The 11556-nt window shown below is 50.6% G+C and overlaps 3 protein-coding genes across 3 annotated transcripts; all 3 read left to right on the top strand.

Annotated features, from left to right (window-relative positions):
• Nucleotides 1-557: 557 nt before the first annotated feature.
• N7482_010616 (HpcH/HpaI aldolase/citrate lyase family protein) lies at nucleotides 558-1683 on the top strand (the record flags this gene model as incomplete). Its single annotated transcript, XM_056692740.1, has 3 exons — nucleotides 558-597; nucleotides 692-912; nucleotides 982-1683. The coding sequence occupies 3 exons, from the start codon at nucleotides 558-560 to the stop codon at nucleotides 1681-1683; spliced, it is 963 nt and encodes a 320-aa protein (XP_056538697.1).
• Nucleotides 1684-2797: 1114 nt separating this feature from the next.
• N7482_010615 (MFS transporter) lies at nucleotides 2798-4707 on the top strand (the record flags this gene model as incomplete). The annotated part of the gene is made up of 4 exons (XM_056692739.1): nucleotides 2798-3124; nucleotides 3199-3327; nucleotides 3421-3942; nucleotides 4015-4707. 4 exons carry the CDS (start codon nucleotides 2798-2800, stop codon nucleotides 4705-4707), a joined length of 1671 nt encoding a protein of 556 aa, XP_056538696.1.
• Nucleotides 4708-6116: 1409 nt separating this feature from the next.
• N7482_010614 (uncharacterized protein) lies at nucleotides 6117-11364 on the top strand (the record flags this gene model as incomplete). The annotated part of the gene is made up of 10 exons (XM_056692738.1): nucleotides 6117-6866; nucleotides 7140-7156; nucleotides 7271-7807; nucleotides 8026-8085; nucleotides 8152-8341; nucleotides 8401-9834; nucleotides 9903-10318; nucleotides 10385-10671; nucleotides 10746-11084; nucleotides 11141-11364. The coding sequence occupies 10 exons, from the start codon at nucleotides 6117-6119 to the stop codon at nucleotides 11362-11364; spliced, it is 4254 nt and encodes a 1417-aa protein (XP_056538695.1).
• Between the last annotated feature and the right edge of the window lie 192 nt (nucleotides 11365-11556).

The raw sequence follows: 11556 nt of genomic DNA, 5'->3' as shown, positions 1-11556 counted from the left end.
TACAAGGTGTCGATAGACAACGCGCGGTTTCTCTTTTAGGATATAATAAGGTTGTTGCTCTTCTCCCACAAGAAACGCCTCTAAATCACTCCCAAATCCCTACCGAAACATTACTATCATCAGACATCGGGTTCTTAGCCACTGTAGATTAATTTACTTATGTTTGTCTGAGCCTGGGCCTCATAAAAGCGGCGGCAGCTCAGATAGAAACGGCCCGCCCGGCAGAAATTATCCTGTCATATAAGCGCATATAGCCGACTCAACATTAGGTGCCCAGTATGAAATGCTATATATTCGGAGATGTTCAATAGAAGCTACGTACTCCAATCCTGGTTTCCATTCGCCCATTGAAAAGGCTATTGCCGGTATACTCCACCCCCGGTTCATCGCGCGGGTAAAAGCACAGCCCGCAGTGGGAAGTGGATTTCCCGCGCGCTCGGCTCGCGCCTTCTCCTCACGTCCTCACCAAGCAATTTATCTCCGCCACGGCGGTGCCAACCACAGAGACATTGTACCTTCGCCCGATAATCATCTCGATAACAACTGTCGAATTCGCCATGGCCGCCCACAACACTCTTCGCCGGTCTCTGCTGTACGGTAAGCAGAAGCGCAGAAAGCAGCCACCCGCGTCTTCCCCGCATTTTCCATGCGGAGCTGCTGGACGGGCCGATGCTAACAACCTTCCGTCCAGTCCCCGGCTCTTCACAGCGTTTCCTGGACAAGTCCCGCTCTCTGGTGGCGGATTGTCTCACCTATGACCTGGAAGACAGCGTCACGCCGCACATGAAGGCGGAGGCCCGGTCGCTGGTGCGGAAGGCGATCGATCAGCCTACGCCAGAGAATATTCGCGAGCGCGCGGTGCGAATTAACTCGGTGGACAGCGGGCTGGCGCTGGGAGATCTGACGGAGGTGGTCAGTAGCTGCATCCCCCGGAACAAGAGTCTGTGAGGCCTTGCATTGCTAATCTAAATCCCTGTCCAGCTACAATCGGCCAACCTGACGACCATTGTCATCCCCAAGGTCAATTCAGCCTCGGACCTCACCTTCGTCACCGACGTCATCAACCACACCTTATCCCAGCAGTCCTCATCCAAGAAGAGACCGCCCATCTCCCTCCTTGCCCTCGTTGAGTCCGCCAAGTCGCTCACAAATCTCTCCGAGATCTGCGCCGCCTCGCCGTTGTTTCAAGGATTGATCTTCGCAGCCGAAGACTTTGCGTTGGATCTCAGTATTACTCGCACCCCTTCCTTAACGGAATTCCTGTTTGCCCGTTCGGCTATCGCGACTGCTGCGCGCGCCGCGAACCTTCCATCTACAATCGATCTGGTCTGTACGGCATACAAGTCAGAAAAGGCGGATGGATCACCACCCGCGGCGCTCCAGGAGGAATGCCGCGACGGACGGCGACTGGGATTCAATGGAAAGCAATGTATTCACCCCTCACAGGTGCAGACTGTCAATGAGATCTTTGGACCCGACCGTGAAGAGACTACCTGGGCGATGCGCGTGGTCATTGCCGACGATAAGGCTGCTGCGGCTGGACGAGGCGCGTGGACGCTGGACGGGAAGATGATCGACGTACCCGTTGCTCACAAAGCTCGGGCCATCGTGAAGAAAGCTGAGGCCTGTGGCATGGACGTCACAGCCCTGCGGGAACAGTGGCAGCACCAGGAGCCGGAGTAATCGACATGCCTATGCATATATAGACTGCGCCAATCTCTGCCAATGGGCTCAAAACCTCAAGCCAAAACCCGAACCGCATTTTGTGCGGGTTCCATTAACCGCCCAATCCACACCCAAACCACAAACCTCTGCGGTTCCCTAGAGGGCCCCAACACAACTATTTCTGCATAAGCTTACATGAAATGCTAAAAAGAACTATATCAAGTACCTTATTAAGTACTGTAGTATAAAATAGTATCACCAATAGAAGATTATATATATATTTTAACAAACCTACTGTTGCTCCACTTTGAAACCTATTGGGGCCCGAAGAGCTATTGCGGTTTCTACCGTAAAAACAAAAAAGCGTCATGGTTTCCGTAATTCCCATAACCAAGAGCAAATTAGCAAATTTCAGCGCTTCTACCTAAATCGAAGAGTACATGCGAACAAGTTTACGACAAGATTAGCCAGAAAAGGAGGGACAGCTATGCGGAGTATACAGCCGAGCTGGGGTTCTGCAGGTTCCAACCAACTCCTCTCGGATACCACGAATAGCTCCAAAGCTCCCAAGAAGGGATTCAGAGGTGACTTGTGTGAAGAGGCATAGCGCAGGGTGCATACATCCGTGGCTGAGAGTACGCGCTGGAGTTTAGGAGAATCCCTGGTTCGAAGGGGCTGATTGATAAGAATAAACATGCGATCAAGGGTAGTTCCTCCAAAGGTAAAATCCGACTCACCATCCTTCTGCCGAGGCCTTGCTAGACTTCTTGTAGAGTAAATAGTAAGTGGTCTAGATTTCTTTTGTGGCGAAGATGTTTTTTGGTGCCGTAAAGTTTATTGGGTTGGCTGGCCAATACCTTCCCTTCCGTGAGTGGCGTCACAACTAAGATTAACCCACATGTGCTTGCCAAGCTATCGACGTGTGGTTTCCGGACCAGACAAAGGACATATTTTTCACCAGCAAGTCAGAAGACAGTGTGACGACACAGCTACTGAAATCAGTACATATTCTGGAGGGGGTAACGTGCAGATTTCCCATCACCAGCGGATTCTGAGATAGTACCATTCTTCATGACAATCTGCATGGATAACCTATTCAAGACCTCTTGAGTTGCCAAATTGTTTCTAGGACATGAAAGAGATAATTCGAGACTCAGCATTTGGCAAGCTACTCCGCATTGTCAGCGGTACGGCTCTCTTGCCGTACCCAGAAGAAACCGATCATTTGACTTGGCGGACATATGTACAAAAATCTGCGGGGGCTGAGCCATATGAAACAACCGTGGAGACTAGTGATGCCGAATTTTCCGAGTCGTATGGATTATACACGGTCGTGTCGCAAGCGTCGTACCGGAGTCGACGAAGGCCTCCGCTGAGGACTGCCTTGGCCGGACCATGGCGTGGGGCACAAGGCAAGACGCCTGTGATAATCGGCTGGGGAGGGCCGGATGATAGCGAGGTGCGACACCATTCTGGATTACCTTTACGAAGTCTCTCGGTCTGCAAGGCAAGAATTGTAACTGACGTTCCCAGAACCCTCAAAATTGGAGTTTCGGCAAAAAGATGTTCGTTAGTACACTCATCTGGCTTCTTACATTTTCTGTATACATTGGCTCGGCTATCTACACCCCTGGGATTCCAGGCGTATCTGAGCAGTTTGGTGTGAGTAACGAAGTTTCACTACTCGGACTGACATTATTTGTGCTCGGATACGGATTTGGTGAGTTATATTTTTCTTGCTGGACCGATTCACAGCCCACTCTAACGGAATACGCTCGAGGACCGATGTTTTGGGCACCCTTATCCGAGCTGCCCGCTATAGGGCGAAGTCCAGTATACGTTCTCACGTTGGTTGTCTTCGTCTTCCTTCAATTTGCAGTAATCTACGCAACGAACATCGGCATGCTCTTAGCATTTCGATTTTTGACTGGCTTCTTTGGCTCACCTGTCCTTGCTACCGGAGGTGCTTCTATGGCGGATATCTGGGATGTAAGATACCGCGACTATATGATTGGCGTCTGGGGATGTTTTGCTATTTCCGCTCCTGTGCTGGGCCCTCTTGTTGGCGGATTTGCATATTCCGCCAAGGGATGGACTTGGACTATCTGGGAGTTACTTTGGATATCTGGCTTTGCTCTTGTGGTTCTATTCTTCTTCCTTCCTGAGACATTTGCCTCTAATATCCTCTCTCGCCGTGCACGGCGGATTCGCCGGATTACGGGCGATCAAAGGTATGCATCTGACGCTGAGATTGAGATTGCTCGTGTTTATCCCAGGGTAAGCCTTCGTGGCCGTGTCCATCCACCTTTCCTTTCACCGTGGGTATTTGGAGACTGATAGAGCAGACAGGACGTCCTCATTGAAGCACTTGTTCGCCCATTTCAACTCTGCTTCCTTGAACCCATCGTCTTCCTGATGAACCTCTACATAGCCCTCATCTATGGAATCTTGTATATTTGGTTCGAAGCCTTTCCGATTGTCTTTGAACTAAAGCGCGGCTTTAACCCGGGAGAAAGTGGGCTGGCGTTCCTGGGTATTCTGATAGGGACGACTTGCATCGCTATTCCGGGGTACTTCTATTGGAAATATCGCTGGCAATCCAAACACGTTGACCGGAACGGCGAACTTTCCCCGGAAGAACACCTTCCTCCCGCGTGCGTTGGAGCGCTGTGTCTGCCAATATCCCTTTTCTGGTTTGGGTGGACTGGAAATTTCGCAAGCATCCATTGGATTGTGCCTATCATTGCTTCGATGCTCTTTTCTATTGGAGGCTGTCTGATATTCAACAGCATCTTCTGCTACGAGGCAAGTGCGTACCCCAAATATGCAGCCTCTGTTCTTGCCGGAAACGATTTCTTACGGTCCTCCTTCGGTGGTGCTTTTCCTCTCTTTGCTACCCAGATGTTCCTCAACTTGGGGGTTGGTTGGGCCTGTACATTACTGGGATGTTTGTCGATGCTATTTGTGCCATATCCTTTTTTTCTGTACAAATTTGGGAAGCGTGTCCGGAACAAAAGCAAATATGCGCTGCACGATGGCTAGTGGGGCCGGCAGTTCTCTTTTTTGACCGCATCGTTGTATTCGTATCCCATAAGGCAGGAAGAGTACGAATGATCAAAAAATCAATAAATGGTCAAATTTCTGAAGTGGCATGATCTGTTCGTATTTACATGGGATGCAAATCGAGTAGCGTGGAAAGCCAAACACAGTCCGAAGGATTATTGGTTCACCGGTTGTACGTGATGTACTAGACTTGAATTGAAAGGAAGCGTTGATTGCGCATATTACCTTACCCAAGAGGATGGAATAATTATGTACTGACAATTGCATTAGAGGTCCTTTTGCCTGGTATCGCATGTTTAAATTGCAATACCAGATAGCGTCTGCCCTAGGATCTACTTTTTCACTTTTATCACCTTGGGAATATGGTGTGCTTAGTATTTCTGGACGTACGTTGAGAATAAACGCTAGTAATATAGTAGCTGGTTGAGCACAAAATGTATAATGACAACAGGCCTTAGAGAGGCTGCTGATAATTCCGAATTTATCCCAGCCTCGGAGGCCGGGCTATGCGGATGGATCTATAAGGGGTTCATTCAGATTCTGCTCTCCCGTCAAAGATACGCTACCGCTGGCTCTTGGCGACCGGTTGCTGGTGTGAGGTCGGGATTGTAGAGCCATACTCCGAAATGACCAATAGGCCATGGCTGGTTTCCACTGGCTGGTTGCCACATGAGAATGTAGTTCCACCAAGGGCCTGGCCTAGACTCTAAATTACGGAATGAGGGAGTAGCCAGTTCGGGGGCTAAAGTGGGACGGGACATGGTTTGTGCTACGCTATTATTTCAGAAGGCGCTCTTTGATAACACGAAGTAGCAAGGGCCAGACAATCTTCGGTCGCAGGGTGGCGATCGGTTGTTTCCACATTCGCGAGGCGACAGGAGCCACCTTGCTCATGACTTTCGGCCACGAGCAGACAACCAAGCCGCCCTCCCATGGTACTCCGCGGCAACTATTGGTAGTGCTAACCGTAGTTAAATGCACTGTGATTTTACGGTACTCGAATTTCCTTGGCTGTTGCACACTGGAGTGGGATCAGCCTGCCTGGACCCACCGCAGCTTGGGAGGAGTTGAGGCTGCGGACATCTGGGGCTACGGGGCCTATCACACGATCGGAGCTGGCGGACGGTTTGATTGTTCGTGCACCCTACTTTCAACTTCGGACGGGACGAAGCAGGTCATATTTCTCCGCAAGAAACCCAGGCCGCTATGCGGGTCCCGATGCTGAGGGCGGTTTCGCCTTCCCCGCAGTCATTGTATAAATGGCGGCGAGAAGACGGGTCACCAGAGAGTGTCCGATAACCCGGAGCACTATCTCGCCTATATCAAGACGGTCCATCTACCTGAAATTCTAATCGAGCTCGATCGTCAATACGTAAAGGGATTTGACAATGTCACTGCCTCCGAGTGCCGAACCAATGGCCTGCGCTGAGAGCTCTTCGACAGGATCGTCCCCACATCGTTCAGATCTCGAGACTGCCAGCAGAATATCGCGTTCGGTGACGAACTTTGATATCAACGCCATTTCGCGGATTGCGTCCTTGGTTTCTACCCAAGGGCGAGGGGTGCTGCATACAATTGCAGAAGATGACCCGGCACTTGACCCCACCAGGAAGGAGTTCAACCACTATAAATGGGCTCGCACCAGACTCAACCAGCTGGATGAAGAAAGTGTCTTGCGTAAACATGCGGGTTTGGTGTTCAAAAACCTAAATGTTTCTGGGTCTGGCGCTGCGCTGCAGCTGCAAGAAGTGGTGAGCTCGGCTCTGCTAGCTCCGTTCCGCCCTGCCAGCTACAGAAACATACTGCATCCAGAGCCCAGGAGGCAGATTCTACATAATTTTGACGGGATGCTCAGGAGCGGCGAGATGCTCATGGTTTTGGGTCGACCGGGCAGCGGCTGCTCAACGTTCCAGAAGACAATCTGTGGTGAGCTACACGGGTTCAACGTACATCCAGACTCGGTTATGCACTACAATGGAATCCCCATGAAGAAGATGCACGAGGAGTTTAAGGGCGAGTGCGTCTATAACCAGGAGGTGGATAAGCATTTCCCACACTTGACAGTGGGTGAAACGCTGGAATTTGCTGTCGTCGGCCCGAACCCCATCTCATCGGTTGACGGGGGTGTCTCGCAAGCAGTATGTTAAGGAGGTGACCCAGGTAGCCATGGCAGTTCTGGGTCTGTCCCATACATATAACACCCGAGGTCAGTTTCAAAGGTGAATTTGGCGAACCATGCATAAGCTGAGCCGAAATTTGCAGTTGGCGACGATTATATTCGCGGAGTCTCTGGCGGAGAACGAAAGCGTGTTAGGTGCGGACCCCAATTTACTCCCTCCTTTTTTTGGCCTTATGAGCTATTTCCTCCTTCGATATCCCAGTGAGTGGCGGCTGACAATGTAATATTGCAGTATCGCAGAGATGGCGCGTAAGATGAAATCCTTGTCCTCATGATCTGGCTTCTGAAAGTCCGCTCGGCTAACCTGTTACTGTGTCCGCTGATTGCAGTCGCACGAGCTCCTATTGCGGCCTGAGATAATAGTACCCGGGGCCTTGACGCTGCCAGTGCTTTGGAATTTGTGAAAGCACTGCGAATATCGGCCGATTTAACTGGAGGCTGCCATGCGGTAGCCGCCTATCAGGCATCTCAAGCTATCTATGACGTTTTCGACAAGGTGATGGTCTTGTACGAGGGCCGCGAAATCTACTTCGGGCCATGCAACCAGGCAGAGGAATATTTTGTCAATATGGGCTGGGTAAATCCCCCTCGACAGACAGTCGGAGACTTTCTTACTTCTGTTACGAACCATCAAGAGCGCAAGGCACAACAAGGGATGGAGCATAGGATTCCGCGAACTCCCGAAGAATTTGAGCGCTACTGGAAGAAGAGCCCTGAGTATGCTGCCCTTCTGGAAGAAATCAAACAGTACGAGTCTGAATACCCTCTGGGGGGCCACGGGCAAGAGGATGTGACAGCCGGGAAGCGTACGGAGCAGGCGAAGCACGTGCGGCCAAAGAGTCCATATCTCATCTCGGTTCCAATGCAACTCAAACTGTGCATGATACGGGCCTATCAGAGGTACGTTTAACTGCTACCGACCGCAGGATCATTGCTTCTCGCATCTGGAAGAATGCAGAAATTTATGCATGGCTTCCTTAGGATATGGAACGACAAAGCTTCAACGCTGACCTTGCTCGTTGGTCGGATTATTATGTCGTTAGTGGTCGCGTCAATCTTTTTCAAGTAGGCTCAACATGGAATTGACTGAGTTGACAAATTCTGACTATATTCTGCAGCACTCCGGATGCCACTGCTGGTTTCTTCGCCAAAGGCTCCCTGCTTTTTTTTGCCACCCTGTAGGCCCGACCGATCTCCTTCCGAGGGTGTGGATGGATACATGGCTGACCGTGACCACCTGGCAGACTCAATGCCCTTATAAGCGTGACAGAAATCAATTCTCTCTATGAGCAGCGTCCTATTGTGGAGAAGCAAGCGTCCTATGCGTTTGTCCACCCTTTTGCAGAGGCCTGTGGGGCGATCATGGCCGACCTACCCATCAAGCTTACATCTGCAGTATTGTTCAATGTAACCATTTATTTTCTTGGGAGTCTGGTAAGCCAAAATCCTCCAATCCCGCTATTTACCTATCCCAAATCTGACAAATTTGAAAGCGGTATACTGCATTCCAATTTTTCATCTTCTTTCTCTTCAGCTTCCTTTCGACTATGATTATGTCCGCTGTCTTCCGCACTTTGGCCGCACTGACGCAAAGCGTTGCTCAAGCCATGGCTTTGGCCGGACTCATGATCCTCATACTTGTCATCTATGCAGGGTTCGTGGTTCCCACGCCAGAGATGCACCCCTGGTTCGCCTGGCTACGATGGCTAAATCCGCTTTTTTATACTTTCGAGGGCCTCATTGCCAATGAATTTCATGGGCAAAATTTCGAATGTTCTCAATTTATTCCGGGATACCCAAGCTTATCTGGTGATGCTTTTATTTGCTCCGTGCCTGGGTCTGTGGCAGGAGCAAGAAGCGTATCTGGGGATTCTTTCATCTATGCGCAGTATCGCTACAGCTACTCTCACGAGTGGAGAAATCTGGGCATCCTCATTGGTTTCTGGATAGTCTTTATTTTCGCATATCTCCTTGCCACCGAGTTGAACTGTGCCACGTCGTCAACAGCTGAATTCCTCGTCTTCCGTCGAGGTAACATTCCTGCCTACATGCAACACCATATCAAGGATACAGAGAAGTCTGCTAATTCCCAAGCGCTGGTACTGGAGCACCCAGTTAAGAGTGAGGTGCCCATGGATCTGAGCACAGTCATGCCAGAGCAGCAGAGCATCTTTACTTGGCAGAACCTGTGTTACGATATTCCCGTAAAAGGAGGGCAACGCCGCCTTCTCGATCATGTTTCCGGCTGGGTAAATCCAGGAACTCTGACAGCATTGATGGGCGTGTCTGGAGCAGGAAAGACCACGCTGCTGGACATTCTTGCACAGCGGGTGACTCTTGGGGTGGTCACCGGTGACATGTTGGTTAACGGACGTTCTCTACCAGCAAGCTTTCAACGACAAACTGGGTATGTACAGCAGCAGGATCTTCACCTCGCTACATCAACTGTGCGTGAGGCTTTGGGGTTTAGCGCTATGCTCCGGCAACCCAAGTCCGTTTCCAAGGCAGAGAAGTATGCCTATGTAGATCAAGTCATCAAGATGCTGAATATGACGGACTTTGCCGAGGCTGTCGTCGGTACACCGGGAGAAGGCCTCAATGTGGAGCAGCGGAAACTCTTGACCATCGGAGTTAAACTGGCGGCGAAGCCACAACTCCTCCTATTTCTGGATGAGCCGACAAGCGGCCTAGATTCTCAGAGCGCGTGGTCTATCTGTGCCTTTCTGCGCAAGCTTGCAGATAACGGACAGGCAGTCCTTTCAACAATTCATCAGCCAAGCGCCATCTTGTTTCAGCAGTTTGATCGGCTTCTCTTCCTGGCCAAAGGGGGTAAAACCGTGTATTTTGGCGACATCGGGGAGCAGTCCAGATCACTGCTAGACTATTTCGAGCGGAACGGAGCGAGGTCGTGTGACCCATGCGAGAACGTAAGTCGAACCCATCATCCTTCTAAAAGGACGCTGAACGTGCGTGTCTAACAATACTATAATTTCAGCCCGCCGAGTACATGTTAGAAATCATTGGTGCAGGTGCATCTGGCCACGCTTCCAAAGACTGGCCGGCAGTTTGGAAAAAAAGCAATGAAGCCAGTGAAGTAAAAGCCGAATTGGGTCGCATCCGTGCCGCGGGATCTTCTCCTAACGATGGCACTGGATTGATCAATACAGAATTGGACGACCAGGGAGAATATGCCATGCCACTAATCGCTCAGTTATGGTGGGTGACTCGCCGGGTGTTTCAGCAATACTGGCGTGAGCCAGCCTACATCGGGGCAAAGTACATGCTAGGTGTTGTCTCGGCTTTGTTCATTGGCTTTTCCTACTTCTTGCCAGGACAATCCATCCAAGGGATACAGAATCGCCTGTTTAGTTCCTTCATGTTGACGTCAATTTTTTCCACGTTGGTCCAACAGTAAGTCTACCCTGCTGTTCCCAAAAAATAACCTTGGGAGTATTTGTCCCCTAACCAAGCTAGTAGGATCATGCCTAAGTTTATCACTCAGCGCTCGTTGTACGAGGTACGGGAACGGCCATCGAAAACGTACTCATGGGTGGCGTTCGTCGTCTCGAATATCGTCGTGGAAATTCCATACCAGATTCTCCTCGGAGTACTAGTCTGGGCAAGCTACTACTATCCTATCTATGGCGCAAATCAGAGCTTGGATCAGCAGGGACTTATGATGATGTTTGTGGTTCAATTCTTCCCCTTCACCTCGACCTACGCAGACCTGGTGATTTCCTCCTTGCCGGATGCCGAAACTGCAGGTAAACTATTCCCCCAGTCGGACGATAAGTGATCTGGCAAGAGCATTACCTGACTCTTGGTCTACTTTACACAGGAACCGTTGCGACATTGTCCTTTGCCCTCATCCTAACGTTCAACGGAGTCATGCAGACTCCAACCGCCCTTCCTGGATTCTGGACTTTCATGTACCGTGTCTCGCCCCTAACATATTTGGTCGCGGGAATGTGCGGTAATGCGCTACACGGACAGCAAGTTCGATGTTCTAGCAGGGAGCTTAGTGTATTGTCTCCTCCCGAAGGCATGACATGCGGCCAATACCTTGGTGACTGGTTGAGTGCATCGCCAGGTCAACTCTTCAACCCGTCTGCCACGACGGGCTGCGAGATTTGTGCTTTCACTACCGCAGACCAGTATCTGTCCCTCAGCAAGATCTGTAAGTGGCGTGACTGCTCAGGGGCCGTTCCAGTGCTAATATTGATCATGTATCAGACTACAGTCAACGCTGGCGCAACTTCGGAATCGGCTGGGCCTATATTGGGTTTAACATTGGAGGGGCTATACTATTGTATTATGTTTTCCGCGTGCGCCACTACAAGCCAAATTTGCTTCCGCGGGTAGTGACTGCCCGTGGACGAGTCTTACATAGACTGTTCAGGAGAAGGTCGGGAAGTGTCCCCCAAGAGAAGGAGGCCGATACCAGCCGGGTTCTGTGATGTCTGTCCCGGCTGCGCATGCCTCCCGGCAAGTCCATATCTGCTCTGACCCAATCACCAACTACGAAGGGCTTCCTGAGGTTGTTCAACTGGATGTCGAATCGAGCCCAGCGTGTATGAGAGCCGTTATTGATATGCGCGATGGTTCTACTAAATACTTAGATTCTGCTGTCGATGTTGCTTTTGCCTTGG

This window comes from Penicillium canariense, assembly GCF_028826845.1.
Source record: "Penicillium canariense strain IBT 26290 chromosome Unknown utg000008l_segment0_segment0, whole genome shotgun sequence".
Classification (NCBI taxonomy): Eukaryota; Fungi; Ascomycota; class Eurotiomycetes; order Eurotiales; family Aspergillaceae; genus Penicillium; species Penicillium canariense.
The sequence above is the reverse complement of the archived record's forward strand: the minus strand, read 5'-3'. Positions and strand labels throughout refer to the sequence as shown.